This window comes from Euwallacea fornicatus, chromosome 8 (genome assembly GCF_040115645.1).
Source record: "Euwallacea fornicatus isolate EFF26 chromosome 8, ASM4011564v1, whole genome shotgun sequence".
Lineage (NCBI taxonomy): Eukaryota > Metazoa > Arthropoda > Insecta > Coleoptera > Curculionidae > Euwallacea > Euwallacea fornicatus.
The window spans coordinates 1,697,780-1,710,571 of NC_089548.1; the positions used below are offsets into that span (position 1 = coordinate 1,697,780).

Sequence of the window (12,792 nt, forward strand, 5' to 3'; positions counted from 1 at the left end):
ATCACCTGGTTGACTAGGTTCAGTATTTCCATATTCCAAATTCATCTCCTCTTCAAAAGTTATCTAAAGTCAACAGTCTTCTGTTAGTAGACAGTGGCACAAACTTTTTCATACAAATATGATGGTGCTCACATCCCGCCAAAATGCTGTAGTGTCCTCTAGTTCAATAAGTAAGTTGATTTAGATTTATGGCAATGTACCTTTAAAGGAAGAATTTAAATAAAGAATTTAAAGTTAACGTTTTAAAATAAAAGTAAATCTACGTTCTCAATGGCTGTACCAATCTTGCACTGAAACTTCGTAGACCTCTACAAAACCTCTTTTGATGAAATGATTTTATCTGCTCTGTGTGTCCAGATTTCATTGACATGATTCGTAGTTGAATAGTGATGGGATCACAGATGAATGAGTTGAAACCTGGTATAAATTTCGTGGCTAATGTTGGGGATGTCCCTAAACTTCTCAAATCTATGTACCTATAGTGTGTGGATTGGCCATCTGCATCAGAAGGGAATCATCTAACACCAGAAGTATGGGCACGTCCAGTATAGAATTTAATTGTATAAAATGGGAAGTGTGAACAAGCAGAGCGAAAACTTCGCTATCGTAAATAAAAATGTGACGCAGGTGAAGCTAAAACTGTGCACGTAAATCCAGCGTGTTCAGGATTTCGCAGTTAATTACGATTTCATAATTTGATAGATCTTTTTATGATAATGAATCCACAGTTTGCCGAGATATCAGTGTTCGATTTTCTAAACCATATAGCCATCTTCCCTTTTTGGAAAATTTCTGAAAAACATTAGAATTTCTGAGGTGTTATTCTTCGGCCTAATCTACAAATATGTATCCTAAATCCCATCTGAATACCTCAATTAAGGTCCTGGAGTATTAAGAAATCGGTTTGTGATAGGCACTTTTATTCTAAAGAAACTGGAAATTCTCAAAAATATGTGTCAAAGTAACTATGTATCTCACGAACTGAAACAGACACTAGAACGTGATTTTAGGAGATAAGACCTTAAGGGGACTACAGCTTTAATTAACTTATCATAAATCTGCGAGCGGCACTTCGAAAATAGGTAATTTAAGTAAATAATAACATCAAGGGTAAATAAACTTTGGCTTGACACCGGTTATGCAAACGTCCAGTGGCGGCTCCTTCGCAGGGCCAATTGGTCAATGGTTCCCCAGAAATATTTTCAAAATGAAGCAGAAAATTTATCGGTAGCATTAAACTTGTAACAGCATCATTGACTCGCCACCCGCATTGACCCTGCGCCTATTAAATGGGCAATTCGAGAGTTCGCAGGAACGCAAAAAGTTTTCAATTGCAGCTATTAGCCGAAATTGCGGTCAACAGCCGTCTCGGCGCGTTCACGGTCTGCAATAGCACACACCTTGATTTTTTATAGTGACTATTTTTTTCTTCACATTAATTTTAAATTCAGTTCCATGTGTGTGTTGTCTGTCAGATGGTTATTATTTTGCAATAAGACTTGCTTAAGTGTTTTGTTTGATGGCTTTTGTATAAGTGACGTCTCGATCACAATAACCACTTGTAGCCATTACAAACTTGCAGAGCAAGGATACCTTCACATCTGATGTCACCAAATTTAACTGAAAGATAGATCAATTAAGACTATTCAAGATTCTCACGAAGTAGTAAATTCAGAGTGAAGATCACCCCTTGCTGTGTGGCAATGTGAATTTACCTTAATCAGGAATGACTTTCAAACTTCATCCGGTAATTTGGAAGTTCTCTTATGCAATATTTCACCTTGTATGTGTATTTTTATGGAGCCACAAAAGCAGTATTGTAAATCACAATTGCATTATCTCGCATTACAAACTACTTAAAATTAATATAAATGATTCATAAACGGTAAATAATTCATAAATGTGGATTAAATAATATGTGTTTTCGAAGTTATAGTTCTCATTTTAAATCATAAAAAGATTTAGGTATCATAGCGGATAAATATTTTTATAGTCACCATCATAAGAGGGAGATATTGATTAATTTTTGATATTGTTGAATCATTAATTTGCGGCAGATGAGCTTCACCTTCCGAGATATAGAAATGACTCTCATATATTTCGTTTTTTTGTTTCCATTGCTCTTAAGTAAGGTTCAAGCTGAAAACATTCCTCTCTTCGATCTTACCAGGTTGAGGCTCTTGGACCCTCCAGAAGCTGCATCAGTTGGTATAAAAATAATTGCCAATCAATCCTTTAACCAAAAAATTGATCATTTTAACCCTACGGACACACGAGTTTGGAAGCAGGTAATAAATACCCATATTTGCAGCCGTTTGTACGCCATGAAAGACATCCCGCATTTATAACTCAATACATCCTCTGTATTCAGCTGAACATGAAGATTAACATGATGATCTCCTTTATTAAGATTTATGCGGTATGATCAATAAACAGTAATGCAAACTTTTATTATATTTTCATTCGCCAATGAAATATCAGCATAATTGATGGTGGCTTTGATGAATGCTTAGATATTGAGCTTAATGATTATCACCCCAAATGAATTACGTCTAGTTCGAGTTCTCTCACAAACAAATATTGTTATTTATTTCTATTAATGGGAAATTGTCCATCATAAATATCCATTTAATTTCTTTCCAGCGATATCACATCAACGAGGATTACTACAATGAAAACTCCAAAAGTCATGTATTCCTTATGCTCGGAGGTGAATGGGAAGCCACTACAAACTGGATGAGCTCTGGAGCCTGGATTAAAAGTGCCAAAGAATACGGAGCTCTCCTCTTTTACCTGGAGCACAGATATTATGGTCAAAGTCACCCATTCAAGTAAAGACTTTACCATTTAAATATGCAAATTTAATCGTATTTTTGCTGAATAGAGACTTGAGCACTGAGAATCTGCAATACCTCAACGCGCACCAAGCCCTAGAAGATGCTGCTAACTTCATCACAGGCATGAATGAAAAGTATAACATTGATACCACGGAAGCAAAGTGGATAGTTTTCGGTGGATCATACGCTGGAACTTTAGCTTCCTGGATGAGGCAGAAATATCCTCATCTTGTAGCTGGTGCTGTTGATTCTAGCGGTCCTTTGGAGGCAAAACTCGACTTTCATGGTTCGCTGAATCAACTCCTTCAAAGATAATTAAGTTTTTAATGATTTTTTAACGTAGAATACTTCCAAGTGGTAAGAAATAACTTGAGAACTTACAACGACAGTTGCGTCAACAATATCAAAGAGGCTTTTACTGAATTGGAGGAAATAGTAGGGGGATGTTTAGAGGACACAGCAGTGTATGAGAAACTGAATTCTATGTTTTCGGTAATTATAACCTATATCTAATCGTGGTCCATGATTATTCCTTTTTAACAATTCCAGTTGTGTTCATTCATCGAACTAAGCGAGGGCAATGAAAAAGATCTGTCTTCCTTTTTCGAGACTTTAGCAAGCTCTAACTTCGCTTACATCGTCCAGTACTCCGGACTCATTTCGATTTCTATTAATGATGTTTGTAATGTTATGATCGACGAATCTATAGGTAAGAGCTTAAGAATTATCAACAGAATTTCTATTGATTTGAATGGGCAGGCACGCCTCTGCAGAGATTGGCGCAAGTAAACAGTCTCATGCTGCAGTATTTTAGCCAAAACTGTACCTCCTATAACTATGAAAAAATGGTGACTTATTATCAAAACACTGCCATATCAACTAGTTCAATGGGTAAGGCATATTTGATTTTCCGAAGCATCTCAGAACTCAAAAAAATATTTTGAAGCCCGACAATGGTACTACCAAACCTGCACAGAATATGGATTCTACCAAACAACTTCACAAGAAGATTCCATTTTCGGTTCACGCTTCAAGTTGTCATTCTTCACAGATTTATGTTCAGACATATTCGGTAGTCAGTTCAATGAAGAATTTATTTCTAGAGGTAAAATACTAAAAATAACGTAAAACATCATAACAAAAAATCTTCACAGGCATTGAGGCTACAAATGTGCGATATGGAGGCGTTAACGCCCCTGTTAGCAAAGTTGTTCATGTCCATGGAAGAGTGGACCCTTGGCATGCCCTTGGAAAGCTGGAAACCACTGATGATATAGGCGACTCGGTTATCATAGTTGATGGTTAGAGTTTTGCAATTAACCTTAAGATCAGATACTTGAAAAACTTATCATAATTATTAGGGGTCTCACATTGTGCTAATATGTACGAAACATCAACAACTGACTCTGCGGATCTAGAAAAGGCAAGGGCGGAAATCGACAGATTGATTGGAGAATGGCTTGGAGTCCCATCAAAACCAGATTCTGCTTCCTCCATCGTGGCTAGTTTGTACGTTTTGAGCATTGGGTTCATTATCTACTTAGTTAATTAAATATCTAATTACTCAATACATAGCATGAAATTATTATTTTTCCTTTAAACGATCGTAATTATGGTATCAAACAGACTAATATTGTCACACTGAGTCAGAAATTATTCGTTCTAAACTGAAAGCTAATCGTAAAATTTCATCATTTGTTACGGAACATTATTCTGTAATAGGTAGTCAGACATTAACAACTGTCCATTAAAATGTCAGAAATTCTCGACATTTGGTTTGTTGAATTATCCTTAAAATACTTGAAGTTGAGTTAAAATCAACTAGCAACAGGCATGTTAAGACATTGCTGCAATACAGAGCTTTTTCAATTTTTTGTAGACGTTTTCTGAGCTCAAGATCTCAACAACCGTAGGAATGAGAGAAAAATTTTATTCGAAAAATCGACATATTTTGAGCTTCTTTGCCTCCGTGCCTATTTTGTGTTTTTGCGTTCTGAGTTACCTTATATAGAAGATTCAAAAAAATTTCGAATATTGGAATACTTGCGGAATTTTGATTCCCTCTGTTATGTCCAAAGAGACGAATCTCTGACTCTGGTCTTTATCCAGATCGATTTTACTGATTCGCAGTTTCCAATTAAGAAATATAATTCAATTGGTATACAACAAAATATATTGTTAAGACAATTAAATTCATGAACTAAAACTTGGAAGCACTAATATCGGAATTCCTCAGAGTGATCCTTCGCAGCTTTCTCACCTTGTCCATCAAAGCCAAATTAGTAATCAAGCTCCTCTCCAAGGCATCAAAAAGCAGGTTCTCTTGAAATACTGCTTGGAAGGGCATATCTTCCAGGGAAAACACATGTACATTCCCATCTACATCCCCAACCACCAAACAACGGCCGGTCTCAATAAACTTTACCACTGTGTTTCTAGATCCAGTTGGAGACTGTGTTTCTGATTGTGGTTTCCAGACTTTCCTTTGGAAGTCCCACAACAGAACTGTCTTTCCATAGATTGTCGCCAGGATTGTTGAATGTGTGGGACTCCAATCCATCCCTTGAACTGAATTCATGGTCACGAATAGTTCGTGTAAGGGCTCAGAAATGTCTACAACATGCTGACGGTGTATTTTTATTTAAATAAAAAAACATAGAAATATGGCACCTTCGGCCCAAATGCGAAGATGCCAATCATCCCCGCAAGTAGCGTATATCTTCTTGCTGAAGGGAGAATACTTCAGGTCATTTACAGGCCCATAGTGAGCCGAGAAGAGATCCAAGTGTTGATTCAGGAAATTTGTAGAGCATTTGTGAATAACCCCCTCGTTAGTCCCCACTAGATAAATATTATCATCTTCTGGATGCCAACGAAGGAACCTTGCACCAACGTATTTGGACACAGGGATGTTGAGATTGGAGCACTGTCTCATTGCGTTGAATCCTTTGAGTTTTCCATCAGCTTTGACCACTCTCATCATTTGCTGAGGCTTAAATGGTATTAAAATTTTTATGAGCTACGAAGATCGATATCGGTGGAAAACACCTGCAAAAACTTAGTATTTTCAATAGTATAAAACACTACTCTTCCATCATCGAAAGTAGCACAAATTTGTTCAGAAGTTTTAGACGTATCTAAGTTGTTCCTCCAGACTACGTTCCAGACAGGGTCGAATTCTGGCACATTCTTTCCAATTAAGTAGGTTTCTCTGTATGATATGTTTATGACAATTACATGACCGTTGTGGAAGCCGATAGCCAACAGATTCGGATCCTTCAATGCTTTTTTTATTATTATTTTGAAGCAGACTAAAAGAGAAGACCAACCTTGGCTGAGAAACTTAAGGTCGTAACAGGATTGGCAAAATTATAGATCCTCTCCGGTTGAACGGGATTCTTGATGTTCCAAATATAAACCATTCCAGTGGTATTCTCATCGAAATAAAATTGTCCATAGCCTACAGCTACTAAGTCTTGGTTGCAGGGATTCCATTCAAATGTCGTTACACAACGATCTAAATTTCATTAATTTTAAGAACACTAACAGGTCTCAAACAGTATTCATGACCTTTAGTAGAGTTATTGGCAAAGGTCCATAACAAATTTAATCGATATTTATACTCGATATCATCCCTGAAGAGATCGGGATCCGAAAGGCCTCTGAATCGCTTCTGTTCTTCATTGAAGCAGTTGTTTGCTAGTAGGCGTTCGATAACGCAAACGGCTTCTTGAAATTTGGAATTCTTAAATAATTTAGATAGCTCTCTCTCATCTGGGGCCATGTTATGACTATCAATCAAGGAGACCCCTGTTATCATGGAATCGCTACAAAGAAAAAAAATGTTTTATATCCAAATATTCGAAATGGACATTTTACTTGTGATGATAGAAAAAGGTATACGGAGCAAATCATCCAATTATGTGAGTAAGAAAATCAAATGGAGATCGTACTCGTTTGCTTTAATCAATAAAATATTGAACTTACGATTTGTAAACATTTTCTACTCGCTTTAGACCGATTATCAATTTTTGGAAATACCGCCTCTTACATACATACAAGATATTGGAAGATAAAATTCCATACTATTTTCAATTAAAAATAAGAGAGGGTAATGAGAGAATACGGTCAATTCTTCAAATTTCCTGTAATAATGCGTATACTGTTACTTGTGAACAAACAGCCAGTGCATATGTTTTGTTTTAGAACTGTTCATAAACGTTCATGTTAAATATTAGATGGATATCAAATTAATGTCATTTTGACGTTTAATTTAGATTTTGAAGATTTTAGTAGATCCTGACAAATTTGATATTAAGTTAGAACTAACTTAGTGTATAAGCAATCGATACAAAAATGCCTTTTTCGGACAATTCTGGATCGAATGGCGAAGGACATTAATTACAAGTTGAAGGTCTCGAGACACACATGACGTAAACTCTTTTATCCCACCTTAAAAAGGAGATATTCGACAAACTATTCATTAAACCTTTATCCCGCATTATATTGCTGATTAAAATTATCTTTGTTGCTTAACCGTTACGTAAATTATGACTTTTCATTGTACTGATCATCTTTATATCTACTAACCCAGATTTGTCTTTTTAGATCTTTTTTACTTTAAAATATCAAATTTACGTAATATTAACGTTTGATTTTAATTTCAAGGGTTTTAGTCGATAGTGACAAATTCACCTTGACTTTCCTATCCACCCAGTTAGCTGATTTTTACAATATAATTGATTATCATGAAAATGCCTATTTCATTGAATTCCGGATCGGATGGCGAAGGAATTTTTTGCAAGAAAAAACTTCTAATAGTGGTATCTGCTTTATCATAGTCGGGAATTAAATGTATCTTATTACGTTTGAAATTTTAATTTTTATTACGCAAATACTCGAAATATTGCAATATCAATAAATGCATATCATAATTATGACTCCTAACAGGATAATAAAAGCGGAATGAAGAGCTCTAAATCTAGGAAATAATAATATACGGAATGTTGCATTGTAACAAAAAACAGGTTTTCGTCACATCTTGAAAGGTTTAAAAGGAACAGAGCGTGTAAATTTTCGCTTTCTACGATATAGAAATTAAATTATTTGTTTTTCGGGCCGAATTAATTTATCACGTTTGCTCATCCACTATGTGAGTTACGTAATTTTTAAGTATGCACTTCCTATTTTTCAATGTAATACAATTATTTCGCGGTAACTTCAACAGCTTTCAACTGATTTGTCAACATACCTACATTCTGATGATGAGGACTCAGCCACTTGCTGCTTCGAGACATCGTAAGTGTCAAACATCTCCCAGTTGGAAGCGAAAGACTTTGTGTTGTGTGTATGAACGGCTGCTGCTTCAGTTCCTCGAGATTTCTTCAATATTTGCATAGTCTGAGCTTCTGTATTGACCACCTTTCGATTTCGTCCCTTGCCCTCTGTAAGGTAGAGGTAGTTTTGATTCTTTTGATCAACTACATCACCTGTTTGAAACACGTGTGAATAGAGATTTCTGAAGCCAAAAATAAAAAAAAAAACCTTCTTCAGTATCTTTTAAAACAGTACAACTAGGTAGGTCCAAAATGAAGAATGTACAAGTTTCACTCAACACTAAGCTGATATGGGTAGGGGCCTTCATTTTGAGTCTTCTAAGTGAACCCTCAAATTAAGAACTTTGAGTTGAAAACAGGATGGGAACCGCGAAACCCCTGGATTGGGCTCAGCCCCGGCTGTGAAGTCATGGCCCATTGCGCGCTCTAATACATCGATTCAACTTCAAACAGGGTTTGATCGATATCTCCAAAGACCCTACGTTCCGTTGTTCATCTCCATGGGAAATACTTCCAAGTTCAGTTCTGGTCTCCACCTCTGTTTATAGATTTACATTAGCTAGTAGACACAATGGTGCTTTCCTTAGTTTCTCTGCAAGAGCAATAAAGAACATGACTCTATACGCTGAGGTGTCTGTCTTTATTGAGGTAATACAAATCTGGATTTAGTGTTTTTGAGACTCAGTATGTTCCATTATTTAATACAATGCCGAGATTTTTGACCCAAAAATGGTCTCGAGTTGTCCAAGGGCTGAAGGAATTTTAGGTCCTGGAAGCTAAAAGGTGTCACATAAACATAACTTTCCCATGTCCGCCGAGGTTAATGTAAGACATATGAGAATGGGGGATGATGACTGAGAAATGGATATTTTTTCGTAGAAAAAGATACAGATTTGTCATTGTCAAGAAAGGGGGTAGGTAAAGAACTTAAATAGACTCTAAGTAGATTATCGTAATACTATCGCTTCGGCATGTCATATCAAGTGCCTTATGGCAGTTATGATATGTAGATCCTCTACTCTGAAGAATAGAATGTTCCCATGGTAGTGACATCAAAATGATGTCAAAATGACTTGAAATTGTTAAACTTGCGTACGTGGACGTGGTTTTGACATGTTATTTTGACGTCATTCTTTGGGAAACAATCTACTTTCCAGAATACAGAATTGGTGGATATATGTATATGATAAAATATATGGATACTAAGAGCATCATGAAATCATCAATGGAAAGTTAAAACTTTTCATTGGTGTTTCTGACCAGATCTTTAGACGAAATCAAGAACTCGGTCTGAACTAATATAATTCATTTTTGAAATTTCCATTATTTCTAACAGATTTATTGAGATAAGAAAGGAAACACGCCAAAATTGCAGCGATGAACACTTGAGGCTCGAACTGAAAATTATTCATCTAGTCATGATTGATGGTTTGCTGATAACCCAGAGCATCCAAGATGGAGGCGACTGAACGGAAAATGGTCATATATAAAAGAGGTACATTACTCGCCTTTTTTGGTTTCTGAGAGCGATTCCTTCGTGTATCTCAGCTCAAGTAGGATCATGCGTTATTTGTGACCATCTCTTTGATTAATTTTCAAATGCAAATTTCTGAAATCTTGATGAAGCGGTATGAGGGAACAATGGGGGATTCATCCCTTTTAAATCGTTGTTATCCATCATCAGAAACTAACCTGCCCCTCAGAATGCCAATTCTTGACTTCTTAGTCACATTAAACTTTTAAAATATCTAAAAAGATAAAGTTGGTTGTTTGTGCTTATGGTAAAATCAGAAAAATTATATTGATGATAATATCAAGTAGGTACCTCATGATTATCTCAATATTTACTCTCAATATCGACAAATATTGATTGGCGGCTATCTGAAACACGTTCTATACAGGTAACAGTTTTTACTGGTGTGTGGTTTCCTTAAAGTTAATTTTTAATTACCGCGATGAATAGTTTATCGCTGATGTATGGAACAAGTTCATTTATCTGGGTTATTAATTCGCAAAAAATGCAGTATTGTTGATTCAGTCATACGAGATCAAAGATCAATATTGGAGAAATCGGAATCTCTATAATCAGCATGAGAATCAACCATACCTCACGTATAAAATTTCCTATGCTGCACTGGCCTTTGAGTCCCTTAAGTGGGCACTTAAAACTCCAATCAATCGTCATTGTATTAGAGGCCTCGGAAAACCCAATCAACACTGAAACTTCACATTGACTCGTAACAACCTTGATATATAAACTGTAAATTGCGTAGACAAAAATCAGTACATGTGAAGAAAGGCGCAACTTTAGTCAGAAAAGCTCATTCATTCAAGATCCTACAAGATGAAGGTGGCCCTAGCTGCTTTGTTAGTGTTGACAGTATTCTTGCAAAAATCTCTTGGAGACAAAGCTAAGGAATGTGTCCTCGATGAGTGTAAAATTGAGAATAATTGCCGCTGTACCAGCACTGAAGGACCTTTGAGTATTGATGATACTCCTCAGGTTAGTCCTCAATGAAAAGAGAGATTTTTTATTTAAGCGTTTTTTAAAAGCTTATAGTGCTGGCATTCATCGACGCTGCCAGACAAGAGACCTACGACAAAATATGGTCCCCTTTGGTAGAATCACGCAAAAACCCAGATGGTGAATTCGTCTCTGCTTCCTTCTACATAAACCATGAGTACAGCAATTATCAAATCGTTCATGATCTTGCTACCATGGGATTCGAAATTGGGGTCCACTCAGTAACGTAAGTTTATTCATATAAAAATTAATTGGAATTTTTAAAGTAAATTTTGTAGCAATTACCATGACCAGAAGTATTGGAGAGAAGCCTCTGAAGAACTACTGGAAAAAGAATTTGGAGCTCAGCGTAAAATTATCGAGAAATTCGCCAATATTCCTACTGAGAACCTCATTGGAGTTCTAACTCCCCAGCTCCAGTTAGCTGGTGATAACTCTATCCTTGCCTTTACTTCACAAGGATTCACTTACGACAACTCATGGCCTTCCAAGAACAGTCTGTTTCCTTACACTTTGGACTACCTGTCCGACCAAGAGTGTATTATTGGGGCTAACTGCCCTGAACAATCTTATCCAGGCTTCTGGGAGGCTCCCATTATCGATTTGGTTGGTAATGACGGAGATGTATGTAACACCCTTGCTGGCTGTTTCCGTAAATACCCCAAGTGAGTACATAAACGGATTCTGAATTGAGACTGATTTTAATGGGAATTCGTGTTATAGTCTTACAAGTGGGGAATTCTCCGACTGGCTCGTAGAACAAGTAGATAAAGTGAAGACATCCAACAAAGCTCCAATGACTTTAATTATAGAACAAAACTTGTTTGAATCAGTTGAGAATTCTTGGGATGGCTTGATCGATGCTCTGGATAGGATTCAGAAAGACAATCAGGTGTTCTTGGTTTCTCAAGCCAGGGTTAGTATTTCTAGAGTTTATATAATAGAGGGTGCAATATTTTGTTATACAGGTAATTGAGTGGATGAAGAATCCAGTTCCACTTTCGGAATTCACGACCAACCCAGTAACTATTGACACTGGCTGTGTCAAAGCAATTTGTGACTTGTTGAATGAGGACAATGAGGCTAGGACAATGATCTCCTGTGTACCATGCCCGAAACGCTACCCTTGGCTTGATAATCCCGAAGGAAACTAGATTCAATCTTTTGTTCATAAATAAGGCTTTCATAAAGTGATCTTGAGTTTCATTGTTAGAATTCTGTTTGGTATCTTATTTTTCCAAGGGGCAAAATTTTCTACTGTTGATTTTTTCTCCTTCTCTGATTTGCGATCTCAATTAACCTGAAATTAACGACCAAAAACATATTGTTTTGCCATGCCCTGAATTGCTACCTTACCCACGATTTTGTATTCTGCCATTGAAGATGAGCGTCGCTGCTTCGCCCTTACAAACGCCCTCAATGTGAATGGTTTACTTCAAGCTTCCTTAACAATTCTAAGCCCAGAAACAATTTGCTTTTGATATCTCATATGATCTTCTTTAGTCTTACCAGGCAGCAACACTGATGTAAAATTATTCTTCATCAGTTCATCAGTCATCTTTTTATAAGCTGCAAGTTCAACAATTACCACAACATTGATAATCTTCCCAGTTATTGATTTGAGATCGGCATGCTCAGAGTCATCAACAGTTTTGAACTACTCTATAGTTGATTCGGTTTTATGTATCTTTTTAACAAGAAAAAAATATATATAAAATTCATGAAAATCAGTATTCTGAAACCTGTAGTTTGTCAAATTTGAAAAAGAATCAAAACCATTCTTCTTCGTCAATCGTTTAAGAATAGTAAACAATAAGATATAATTCTTCCAGTACTAAATCTAATAAAATCAAATAAAGTTCCCTAAATTAAAAATAAATTAAGCATTAAATATAATTAACTTTCAACGAACACTATAAATATAAATATATTATAATTATTAACATAAATATATTGCACAATATAAAGACAAACCGGTAAAAGGAAATTTTAATGGAAGAAAAAATAAGGATTTACAGGATATGTTTTTAAATTCGTTTAAAACGATGAGAGAATCGATGAAACAATGTAAAAAATTCAATTTTTGGGGGCTTTC

The 12,792-nt window shown here is 36.1% G+C and overlaps 3 protein-coding genes across 4 annotated transcripts; 2 read left to right on the forward strand and 1 right to left on the reverse strand.

Annotated features, from left to right (window-relative positions):
- The first annotated feature begins 1,956 nt into the window (after positions 1-1,956).
- LOC136340646 (putative serine protease K12H4.7) lies at positions 1,957-4,407 on the forward strand. The gene is made up of 9 exons (XM_066284869.1): positions 1,957-2,288; positions 2,644-2,831; positions 2,885-3,123; positions 3,181-3,329; positions 3,387-3,546; positions 3,597-3,728; positions 3,784-3,942; positions 3,992-4,138; positions 4,199-4,407. Exons 1-9 carry the CDS (start codon positions 2,058-2,060, stop codon positions 4,387-4,389), a joined length of 1,596 nt encoding a protein of 531 aa, XP_066140966.1. The 5' UTR covers positions 1,957-2,057; the 3' UTR covers positions 4,390-4,407.
- A 592-nt stretch (positions 4,408-4,999) lies between these two features.
- LOC136340508 (dynein axonemal intermediate chain 4-like) lies at positions 5,000-9,178 on the reverse strand. Of its 2 annotated transcripts, XM_066284657.1 has the most exons (7): positions 8,382-9,178; positions 8,089-8,326; positions 6,408-6,664; positions 6,167-6,354; positions 5,886-6,113; positions 5,508-5,829; positions 5,000-5,450 (listed from the first exon to the last, which is right to left on the reverse strand). In XM_066284657.1, exons 1-7 carry the CDS (start codon positions 8,479-8,481, stop codon positions 5,038-5,040), a joined length of 1,746 nt encoding a protein of 581 aa, XP_066140754.1. In that variant the 5' UTR covers positions 8,482-9,178; the 3' UTR covers positions 5,000-5,037. The 2 variants fall into 2 exon arrangements, with proteins under 2 accessions (XP_066140754.1, XP_066140755.1); XM_066284658.1 differs by lacking the exon at positions 8,382-9,178 and having other exon boundaries at positions 8,093-8,170.
- Positions 9,179-10,434: 1,256 nt separating this feature from the next.
- LOC136340509 (chitin deacetylase 8-like) lies at positions 10,435-11,891 on the forward strand. Its single transcript, XM_066284659.1, has 5 exons — positions 10,435-10,676; positions 10,727-10,923; positions 10,976-11,362; positions 11,421-11,613; positions 11,666-11,891. The coding sequence occupies exons 1-5, from the start codon at positions 10,518-10,520 to the stop codon at positions 11,849-11,851; spliced, it is 1,122 nt and encodes a 373-aa protein (XP_066140756.1). The 5' UTR covers positions 10,435-10,517; the 3' UTR covers positions 11,852-11,891.
- The last annotated feature ends 901 nt before the right edge of the window (positions 11,892-12,792 follow it).